Source organism: Aptenodytes forsteri, unplaced genomic scaffold (assembly GCF_000699145.1).
Source record: "Aptenodytes forsteri isolate BGI_AS27 unplaced genomic scaffold, ASM69914v1 Scaffold155, whole genome shotgun sequence".
Lineage (NCBI taxonomy): Eukaryota > Metazoa > Chordata > Aves > Sphenisciformes > Spheniscidae > Aptenodytes > Aptenodytes forsteri.
This window is the reverse complement of record NW_008794446.1, coordinates 7540380-7552176: the sequence shown is the minus strand read 5'-3', so window position 1 is coordinate 7552176 and position 11797 is coordinate 7540380. Positions and strand designations below refer to the sequence as shown.

At 41.5% G+C, this 11797-nt stretch overlaps 1 protein-coding gene across 1 annotated transcript in view; it reads right to left on the bottom strand.

Moving 5' to 3' along the window:
- The window catches only part of LNX2 (ligand of numb-protein X 2), a 57977-nt gene that overhangs the window by 11177 nt on the left and 35003 nt on the right, over positions 1 to 11797 (bottom strand). Inside the window, exons 7-11 of the mRNA XM_019474863.1 lie at positions 7400 to 7638; positions 6112 to 6311; positions 2323 to 2424; positions 2022 to 2291; positions 343 to 489 (exon numbers count right to left, since the gene is read on the bottom strand). Coding sequence (XP_019330408.1) covers positions 343 to 489; positions 2022 to 2291; positions 2323 to 2424; positions 6112 to 6311; positions 7400 to 7638 — 958 coding nt within the window. The remainder of the gene's footprint in view (positions 1 to 342; positions 490 to 2021; positions 2292 to 2322; positions 2425 to 6111; positions 6312 to 7399; positions 7639 to 11797) is intronic.

Below are 11797 nucleotides of genomic sequence, written 5' to 3'. Positions count from 1 at the left end.
AGCTCCCCCCAGTTTATATACTGAGCGTGACATCATATGGTATGGAACATCCCTTTGGCCAGTTTGGGTCAGCTGTCCTGGCTGTGCCCCCTCCCAGCTTCTCACTGGCAGAGCATAGGAAGCTGAAAAGTCCTTGACTTAGTGTAAGCACTACTTAGCAACAACTAAAACATCGGTGTGTTATCAACATTATTCTCATCCTAAATCCAAAACACAGCACTGTACCAGCTACTAGGAAGAAAATTAACTCTATCCCAGTCGAAACCAGGACACCTTGCTACACACTTAGACCATCACAAGACTAAAACTGTATTTATATCTCTTAGAAAGAGGAACACCAACCTTATGTGAGTTGGGTCTGCTGTGAAACAGCTGCTGGGACTGGTGTTGGTGTGAGTTGCTGTTGTGAGTCCCCGTGTCTCGGATAATACTGACCGTCTGTGACTTCAGGGGTCTAGAGATGATCAAATTCACTCTCTCCCCACTAGCCTGCCGAATATATAAAACAAAGTAATGAAGTTGATAGGATATTGATTATTAGCAGAGGGGGAGGAAAACACATGATTTTTGAAACAAGACGACAGCAGAATTTGTTTTCCCATTCCTGGGGGTGCCACAAACTTCTTAGACTGCACAGTCCCTTACTTGCTTCTTGCTGCAGTTCCCCCCAGAACAGAGGTGATATTAACACTCCTGCTTTTCCCCTGGTGTTAAAACCGTATCAGCTGCAAATCCTTTGCCAAAAGGACTGTTTCTCACTTTGTGTTATGAAGCTTCAAACATTAAAAATCACCCAATTCCATTTGCAGTCTCCGCAAACTTCTGCAACAGGTAGCAATAAAAGAAAGAAATGCCCACGTGATGGCTCCAGGGTCTGCAGATTTTGGCCAAAAGCTCTGAACATCTCTGGTATTTCCCAAAGAGACTCCCAAGAAAGATGGTATATATGAGCAGACCATCAAATTCTGGAGTTTGGGGAATATCAGGAAACTCGGATACCAGATGTTAAATGAAACATCAACTCTTTCTATTGCCGCAAAAATACACCTCAATAGATAAAAGTTACGCAGTGTAAAATTCTGACCACTTCACTGTATCAAAAAACTGGGAAACTGAAATTACAATTCCCAAGATCATTGTTATTTTCCTTTAACTGCCATGAAAGCTCTAAAAATGATACCTGAAACAAATGTTTACTAGTCATTTGTATCACAGCTCTCTATGTGGTGCTGGCTTAAGGAAAGATGACTGCGCTAGACTGCAAGAACCTACTACTGGTCTATTCCAACTTTCCTAAAAAAAGAGCAATTTTCACCAACATTCAGTCAGCAGGAAGCAGCACGTGCTGCAGCCTTTTCCTTATGGACTGGGAGAAAGGCACGGAGCAAAGGTTTTTCTGTGGGAACAGGGAAGGGTCATATGTCAGACTGCATCAAGCCTTGGGTAATATTTGTGTCCAGAGCAGAACCGGTCGTTTGGAATAGCTCTTTCCTGAACACTCAGAAAATGAGTTTTACTGCACGGGACTCATGGAAGACCTATTCTTTTTCTTCCCAGCTGCTACCTGTTGCCTCTACGAAGACTGACAAATCACTTTTCTGTTTTAACCCTGATTCCATGCACAGGCAAATCAATACAAAACAAAGCCCACTTTTATATAGCTTACTGAGAGATTAAAACTACAGTACATATATAAATATAATAATAATCCTCATTTTTTTTCTGCTAAGCAATAGGCTACATGATACTCTCCTTGCTCACACGAGCAGTCTTCTAACCTTCAGGCTGTATGCCAGGGAAGACTAATGCACTTTTCACTTCTGAGGAGGTGAAGTTCATCAGCTAGGTGCCAAAGCAGACCGTGTTTTGCACTATTATTTCCAGAACATAAATCACAGTAAATCGCATCGCTGCAGGCTTTTAGGCGTTACACACGCTGTTCTGTCCAGGACAGACTCTACCACAGGCTTCGCCCAAGAAATAAAGCTGAGCTAAGGACTCAGGTAGGGAATGCAAATTACCTGTATAACCTGAGCAGCAAGCTCGGGTGTCCCGTGCTTCAAGTCATGTCCATTGATTGCAAGTACACGGTCGTTGCTGCAGAGCCTGCCGTCTTGAGCAGCCAACCCTCCTTCCAAAAGGTCGAGAATGAAAACTCCTGGCTCGTCTGTTCTGCGTACAAGTTTAATGCCAAGCTGCTCGCTGGAGTCGCGTTTATGCAGCGTCACTTGAAAGCTGTCTTCCCGCAAGGAGCTGGTGGTGTCGGCATGGTTGTGTGTGCGACTGCCAAACCCCCCTGTGTGGGCCCCCCCCCCCCCCCCCCCGCCTCTCTCTCAGCACGGTAAGGTGCAGCACCGAGCAAGGCTGGGAAAGCACAGCTCGAGCGTGGTTGTGAGACACATTGCTTATGTCAAAGCTATTGACCTGCAAAACAACAACAAGAACAACAAAATCAGAATGATATTTTCATGTGTTTAATTGTTCCTGGTTATGGAAATAAAGTCCTTTCCAAACTAAATTCAGTGCTCACTGCAAAACCAACCTTGGAGCAACCTACGTATCTGACCCTACCAGGCTTCCTCTCTCGTCTTTCCATCCTCTCCTGCAAACCCACTTTGGCTGCTCAATCTACAAACCTATTTTTAGGTTGGAAAAGACCCTTAAGATCATCGAGCCCAACGTTAACCTAGCACTGCCAAGTCCACCACTAAACCATGTCCCTAAGCACCCCATCTACACATCTTTTGAATACCTCTGGGATGGTGACTCAACCACTTCCCTGGGCAGCCTGCTCCAATGCTTGACAACCCTTCTGGGTGAAGAAATCTTTCCTAATATCCAATCTAAACCTCCCCTGGTGCAACTTGAGGCCTTTTCCCACAAAGATGACAACATCTCTCTAACAGTGAACACCCTCTGTCATCATAGTCCAGGGTTTTTGTTCTCCTGGTCTCCTACACTTGTCTTCCTTAGATCTTTACATTGTTTGTTCTCCAGGACAAGAACTTTGCATATGCTTTCAGTGTCAAGCCCAGCATCGCTTAAAACTATAAAATAATAGCTATAAAAAGAATACATCCAAATCTCTGAGGAAAGCTTATGTCTAACAATATGCAGTACTTCTATGAGGTGAAAAAAACGCTTGAAATCCAGAATAATGAAATTTGTTCATTAAGACAGTAGAAAAAGGTGGTTGTCCTAATCCTCAAGTTTTAGCATGAACTTAGGAGATTTTCCACCGACTGCAGCTAGGTCAGAGTTTCAGACTGAAAAACCTATATCACTCAAAATTCAGTTGTAAATGAAGAACAGATTAAACTTTCCCCCTATAAACAAGAATTGTCTTTGTTATGTGGCCCAGTGATACAAAGATTAGTAATCTTCAGTCATTTCTTGCACTATAAAGTTAAGATAAAAATTGGCAGTGCAATGAGATTTGGTAGAAAACAGGAGCACCACACAAACCAGCACAAAAGCTGTATTTGCCTTGTTCTGTAAGAAGGGGTTCGAAGTTAACACTAAAACTTCATCCTTAGCATGTACTATTGTGCCCTAATGGAGGAACCTCTGTCCCATAATTTCAGCAGATAGAAACTAACACCAAATGGACTATACTGACCTGCTTTACCTAAGCCTTTTAATGGTCCCCACTGCAACCTAAGTAAGTAAAAATATAAACTTGCAGCTTCCCACCATCTAATAGCAATATTAACACTTAAAAAAAATAGGAAGAGAAAGAAATCTATGTACGACAGCCACCACATTTACATCACACCTCCGAGTTGAGGGGCTCCGAGAGGTCAATGCCAAACAATTTGGCCATGGTGGTTTCAGCACAGTGAAGGGGTAGCCGTACCCACCGGTACCCTACCCCTGCGAGAGGCTGCTGCTCCAGCTGCGAAGCGGGAGGTAGCCCTCCCTGAGCCACCTCCATCCTCCAGCCCAATGCCCAGCACAAAGCCGCCTCTCCAGGCAGCACCGCAAGCTCAGACACTGAACCACGGCCATGTCTTGGTCTGCTACTGCCCCGAGACAGGATGTAACCTCGGGCATAGAGAAAGGAGGCATAGCTAGGAGAAATAACATTTAGAGCTGCTACCAGCAAAACCCAGTAGGGCTCATCCGTCAGAGCCCTTAAACTAAATCTAGTTTTATTTTTAGCTGTCGCTAGCTAAAGTAAATACATAAAATACGGAAGCATTCAAAGGGCACAGAAGAATATATGCAACAAAATGTAATTCTTCTTTCTACAAGGCAGTTCACAATTTCAGAATAAAACAGCCTTAGCATTTCTTGGGGAAAGAGATTCTCATTAGGATGTTTTACATGAATTACAGTCACAGTCCAGCTCAAAAAAGGAACAATTTATAGAGCACTTTGAAAATGTTAGGTACCTATATATACCTTGCAGACAACATATGCTTTTATGTAGCTGTTACTAAATGCTGTTCCCTCAGATCTTGAAAGGGTAATACTTCTTGTTTGACTGGGCAAGAAAATGCTGAGTTTCATCTCGCAGCCCCTTCTGGCTTTCTTTTAGTCCTTTACTGCTCATAAAAGCCTTTGAAAACATTTTCAGAAACATCCGACTGAAGTCTGCACGCTGAGCTGCATCTAACTTTGCACTTAATTACAGCCGGCGGAGACCGAGCCTGGTCATTTTAATACAACAGCTCAGCACCCGCACAGGTAAATTCAAAGCAATAAAGATATTGTATCTTCCAAAAAGTTTGGCTTTTACCTCCTGTACCTCTCCCTCGGCATGACAGAAGGACTCTGATGGACACCCCCCTAGCATCTGACAGCCCCAGTACCAGCACGCTGATAGGGAAGACTCACTGCAGCTTATAAATCCTATTTATAGTCAATCTGTTGCCACTTACGGCTTTGGAAACTATAATTGACACCTGCCCAAACAGCAAGGATTTCCAAAGCTTCACTGGAGCTCAAGCTCCCTAATTCTGGCAACCAAGGAGAGCCCTTGAGTATTGAAATAAATTAGGCAGCATTCAATCAGTGTCTGCAACTGCTTGTTAAAAGGCAACATTTTGGAAACCTCTTGGGTTACTTTCTTGGCCAGCCACTACGCTAATGCTCCAAGAGAGGAAAAAGGCACGTTTCTCAAAAGGGACTTTATTTTCTGAAGTGCAAACTAATTTCATTCCAAGGGTAACTACAGTATTTAAGCTACTTCTATCGGCTTGATTTCAAAAAAGTGAAATGAAAAAGGCTGATACTAATTTTGGACGGATCTTAGGCTATCAGATCAAAAGCAAACATTGTTACTGAAGTAATTTTGAAATGATGGTAATGTATTTGTTTCAGGTGGAATGATTAAAAATAGAAAAAAGCTGGAGGACTGTCTTGTTTATATAGAACTCTGTTAGTGCCATCCTTAAGGGTCCTTAACAAGCCCTTCCCCTAATACAAAATTAAAACTCCAAAATTAATAGAATTTGATCTTTTTACACTGCCTGTGGCTGATTACTCAAAACTGTAACAAAAACACACTCTATCCTAACCAACAAATTTTAATTGTTTGTTGACTTTTTTTGAAAAATATTTAAAGCACCTTGCTTCAAATCATGCCAGTGAAGAATATCACTGACTCATTTACACATACTGAAAGATGCAGGTCAACTGCCTAGGCTACTGGAAGGTAACAATGAAGCCAGATTAAAATAACAGTTTAGATGAAGTCAGCCTTACAATCCACAAATTGCTTTTTACATAGGAAAAATTATGCCAACTTGTTAACCAGAAGTAACCTTGGGTTCCTTCGGAAAGCATGCATAAAGTTGAAATAAAGACCAAGTCCCACAATATTTAAAAACAGCAAAATAAACTCATATTTTAAACATTGATAAGAGATGCTAAGGAGGAAAAATAATTCCAGGGACTAGTCCGACAAACAACATAAAGCATGATAGCCAAAAGTGCTAGAACAACAGGCTCTGCTCTGAATATTAATTTGCCTTCCAACTGATAATTGCAAAGCTAACATTTACACAACATAGTCTGACAAGGAAAATCTCCTATCTCATTTAACAGGCAGTTCTGCAAGGAGTGAACGGAAAGCAAGCAGACAGAATATGTAATTAGGTTCCATACTTGAAGGATTTGGTCTCCAGCAAGAAGTCTTCCATCTCTGGCAATGATCCCATCTCGATAAACCTCTTGAATGACAATGTTGATCAAAGGCGTTTCATTGCCACCCACTATGCTAATTCCTAATTCGATATAAGGATTGGACCGATGAATTTCAATAGTAGTGATCTCTCCTTCAGGCAAGGCAGGTGGCTGTTGATTTGCTGCCAATTATTTTTAAAAAGAAAGATGATTAATATCCTTTATACCTCATTCACTTTCAATAAAGCAAATCGCCAAAGGACAATGTAGACAGGCCACACGACAACGGTTTAACAACAAACTAAACAAGTGCAATTGGATTAGTTCCACTACTTGTTGGAACACCTAGCTCATTAGAAACAGCTCTCTAACAACTTAGTAGCATCCATGCTTCCTGAAATGGGGTCATTTGGATTGGAAAAGGATATTCTGAACCCTTTGGATCCTGTCCTTTATAATAAATTTCATACACTGCATTTCCAATTGGGTCACCTGTGTATTCACATTGGGTGATGATGATAAAAATGTGTTTTAGGGGTTACCCCGTGGTGCATGACTTGGTCATGCCTCTTCGTCAGCTGGTCTCACACCTGCACTAGGAGCTGCTATTGAGTTACCGGGTCAAGAGAAGGAGCCCATTTCCGAAGCAAACATGGAGACAACTGAAGAGGAAAAAGGGGGATGCTAAAGGATGGCAAATACAGAGGAGAAGGAAGCGGACAGGACCACCTTCCTCTGTGGCAAGGCCCAGCGCTTCCTCTCTAAAATCCCAGATGCTAGAGACGTTACTGCTCATTCGGTGCAGATGGATGCAGGAGTTACTCAGCTGCCTTTTCGCTCGAGCAGGACAGCACTCCGTGTGTGGGAAGGCTGCTGATCCGGGTCGGGGGAAGAGGGGAAAAGAAATCTCATCTTAGAAAACAACTTTTGTAATTTTACAGAAAATACACTCCTTCTGACTCGCTGTGAGGCCAGTGCTACTAGTAGATTAACATGAACTACTGCACCATGATATGATAAATGATGATACAACACACTCAACAATGGTATCTGGCACACACTCCGAGATATTTCTTTCCTTCCTAACTGTGACCTTATCCCAGTTGTATACTTGCACATAACCAAACCCCACTAATATTTCTCCAGGAATTGCAAAAGAAAAGAGCAGAAGATGAAGATGCGCATTCACGGTTGGTTAGAGACAAGCTCTGACACCACAAATGTTTCCACATCTGATAAAAGAGACTCGAGAAGATAAGTGCTGACATACTGTCTGCTACTGTGTTCTCCTCAATAGGTGGATTGTCGATGCCGGGCTCATCTGTCCACACAGGAAGGGCGGGCGAGGTGAAGCTCTGCTCGGCTGGCACTATTCCCTGATCTGCATCTGGAGATAAACTGCTAGGCTGCTCTGGCCCACCGGGACTGCTCTCGCCCTCTGCTTCTGCTTGCAGCTTGCTCGTTTTCCTTCTCTCCAGAGCAACCCTTCGATGAGAAGCCCCAGGACACCTGTGAAGACAATGTTTATACCATGCTTCAAGCCTGCAGCAATGTTTGTAGCACAAAATACTTGAGTACTCCATCAAACGAAATCAGTCTTCTTCAAAGCCACAGCTTTAAACCAACCATAAAAAATACTAAATACATTGGATTTTAAGGCCAAAATATGTTTTAGTGGACAGAACCCCAAAACAATACTGCCTTCTTCACAAAACTTCTACTACGTAGTTTTTTGGCCGTGAACTAAATGTGCTGTAACACCTTCTGAACGTGGACTTACTCCGTTAATGTACATTCCAGTTTCTGGAAGATGACCTTGCTGAAAAGGTTAAACAGGACTGGCATAAAATTCCACAGTACAGAAGCCCCATTCAAAGACACATTTGGACACCCACTGAAGCAATCTCCTTTCACCTTAGTAAGCCAAGAGAAGGAAGCATCATATTTTCCTGGGGTCATTTGGGGGAGGAAAGAGATGAAAATTTTACCTATATTGCAATCTAAGTATTAAAATACTGAAAAAAAATTATGCTTGTCTAGGAGTTTGTATGAAAAGTTTAGCAAAAGTAACAGCTTTGCTCATCATCTCCTCCTGAATCAGTAGAAGGTGTTTCATCCTCCTCCTGTCTCCCCTTTTTTCTTCCTGACTTCACACAGGAGGTGCAATTTTTTGCTTTCCCTCATGTAACAATGCTCCATCAGCATTTGGCGCTTTTCACTATAAACTCATTTTTGTGAGTTCCCATTATTCTTAATGCAATAATATTTTGCTTATGTTTAAAATCCTACAATAGTTTATTGCAAAGAAGGGCTGCAATGTTGCAAATTCAGGGAAAGCCTTCATTTATCGAATGGTCTTACTTTTACGTGTAGATAATTGGATGTGGACATCAATCTTACATCTGCCTGGGTGACAGTTTTGCCAGTGTCTGATATGTCACTTCTTACAGTATTTGATGTCCTTCTTAAAGTTCCTGCTTCTGGAGCTGCTGACCACCTAAAGATGCTGGTACTGTAGCAGTGTCAGAAAAAAGGAACCGTGTTCTTGAAAGGACTCCCTGTTTGGGAACTTGACAGATTGTTACAACAGAAGAAAAAATTATTTATTTTTGCAACAGGAGAAGAAATGTGTTAACAGAGTAAAAGACAGCAGAAGTCTAACAATGTCCTAACTTGTTAAACCAGAATGTTTTGAGAATCACAGTTCTGTTCTGACATTCTGTGAAGGGGATTTGATAATTATATGGTTAGACTGTTTTGGCAGGAGGGATTTTGAAGAAATGTTAACAAATTTATTCAGCTCTGAAGAATGTTGATAAAGACACCTGTATAGCTTTTGTGACCCCCAGCAGTGTTATACATACATAAAGTGATATATATATATCAATCATTATATATATATTAAAGTCATGATATGCATGTCTAGAAGGATAGCATAAGCTAACCCAAATGTGCTGTGAAATATGCATAAATACATAAATTAGAAATAGCTCACATTATGAAATGACGCATTTAAGAAATCATTTCTTGGGGCTTTCCCCAAGGCAACTGCTGGTCATCTTGTTCTTCAAAGTTAAGAAAGTGCAAGCACAAAAGATGAAAATGACTTGAAAGGTTTTGCTTTATGAAAAAGTTTCTCTGATTTTAATGATAGAACGCAACCCTACTTCTTGGTTTTGCCCAGGTAATATTTACTACATAAAATCACTGGCATAGTGGGACTGATCAGCTAAGAAATCTGGCCAGTCTCAATTTATTCTGGTGGCCAGAGACATACAGTTACAGGTGAGAAACTCAGCAGGAAGTTTTTATCATTGACCATTTCACAACGCAAACCTCAAAACAAGAATCCCAAAAGGCCAAGAAAAGGAGAGATGCAATCCCTTCCCTCAAAATTTCTAAAATTCTTTAACTTGACGGATTAGCCTCACACTCCCCCGAATCTTAGCACTGGCAACAGGAAAAAAAAGGACCAATCTCCAACATCACTCACTTCTGCAGCACCACAGCAAGGGGTAAATGCTCTTGCAGAGGAAACCTCTTCTCTACTGGGAGCTCTGATGGATGTGCTTTCCCACACTGATCCGCAAGAGTTTAGGACAAAGTCACCCCAAGCCGCACGTCCTTGCTGTCCCTGAACTGCTCTGCTGTAAGAGTGACAATTTTTCAGCAAAGAGGTGAATTAATAGCTCAAAACTGACACTGTCAGACGACCATGCTTCAATCCCATTGAGCTTGGACAGCAGAGTCCAGCCTTACTGGACTTCTTCTGTGAACCAGATACTTCCTTAGCTACCTTCTGCCAAAACACTGTGCTGTTGACTCTTACTCAGCCAGCTCACAAGGCCTGTGGATCCCAAAGGACCTGGTGTGGATGGCAAAGCACACCTTGGAAAAAAATTTTTTTTAAACTATATCAAACCAGGACGGAACAAAAATCACCCCTGGAAGTGTCCTATTCCTGTCAAAGCCTTCCAAACCACAGCCAGGTCCTCCTCCACAGAGCACATCCCCCCATCATTACCTGGCAGCTGATGAAAGTCGTCGTGCAAAATATAAATAGATTTGAGGTTTATTTTTGCCAATGATATTTAATTATCATTTCAAAGGCTAATATCAAGAAATGTAAACAGCCTCCTGAGCACACCCACTCAGCTCAGCGGAATCCCTTTTGTGCAGCACTCTACAAGGCAAAAAAGGAAAAAAACCCAGATTCTTCCCCAAATTAACCAGTAATTGTAACAGACTATGACTTTCAGCCTGGTATAGTGCAACTGCATTGCCAGGAAAGTATTTGTCTGGTGGAGACATTAATTCATGGGACGCCAATTCCTAGATCTTTAAACACGGTATGCCACCTACCAAGCAGCAAAGCCCAGTATTGGTATTCAAGCACATCTATAAGAAGATTTTTCATTTCCGCTTGCAACATAAAAAGATTTTTGTGGGCAGTAGGAATGTATTATTCACAAACAGCAAAACCATACAGCAGTTGTAACAGTTAGCAAGCGCCAATAAATCTCTAAAGGTGCACACCTTTGCTAACACTGTTTTTGCCATATATCTGGGATAAAGAACATTTTGGACTAAATCTTGTAACAAGTTATGTACACAGATGGGCATCTTGGGATCAAAACGAGCATTGAATATTGTTTTTATGCGTACAGGAATCCACTCTCATACAACAAATTGCATAAATAAGGGCTGAAATGAGACTGAAATGTGTCTTACAGGAACAGCATTTCATATCTACCTACAAAGCCAGAATATCTTGGCTAGGAGTGAGGAGGCAGGCCAGAATGTTTTTCAGAAATTATTTAATTTCTTTCATGAATCAAGATGCTCAAGAGTAGAGATACTGAAACAACCAGCTAAAGCAACCGAGTGATGTTATTTATCGGGAAACTCGAAGGGCAGTTGTTCTTGGGATGTAAAATGAGCTTCTGCTAATATTCATCAACTCCCTCCTCTCCTCCCTTCAGCACCAGCTTTTGCTCAATTCTGGATAGTGACGAAGCGCAGCTTGTACCTTCAACTTCTCTTAATCCATATCAGACAGAGAAGAAAAGGTTTCTTTTTTTTTGTTTTTACAGCCAAGTCTGCTGAGTTTCTCATTTAAACGCTGACTTCTTGGAACACTAGCCGCAATCCCTCTCTGCAGATAAAAAGAGCTTTCATACAAAATTAAGGTGCAGTTTACAGTGTATTCCGTGGAATAACAGTAGGGGCTCAAAAACCACATTTACTCACTGACTACTGAAAAGAAAGATTTAATTGAAAAGAAAGATTTCATTGTAACTTATGCCATCAGCTTCTGCTCAGTCTGGAAGTTCAATAAAAGCAAACACACCAAATAGCCTCGAACCAGTTGCATTAAACCATTTTCCAAGCAGGAGCTGAATTTAAGCAAAGACTGCAGAGAAGCAACCCAAATGCCTTTGCTGTTGCTCATAAAACTTTGCCAGCAAAGTGACCTTAAGCAGTAATTCTGGCAAGATTTACAGCTGCAATTCAGAGTAAAACATGGTGCTGCTTTGGAAAGTTAAATGTTTGGGTCTTGGTTTTTCTTTTGCCAGGAAAAAAAAAAAAGAAGAAAAAAAAAAAGAAAAGGAGGCACTAAGAGTTATCTAGGTTTGGGAATCAGAGAAAACTGAGGAAAAAAAGAGGG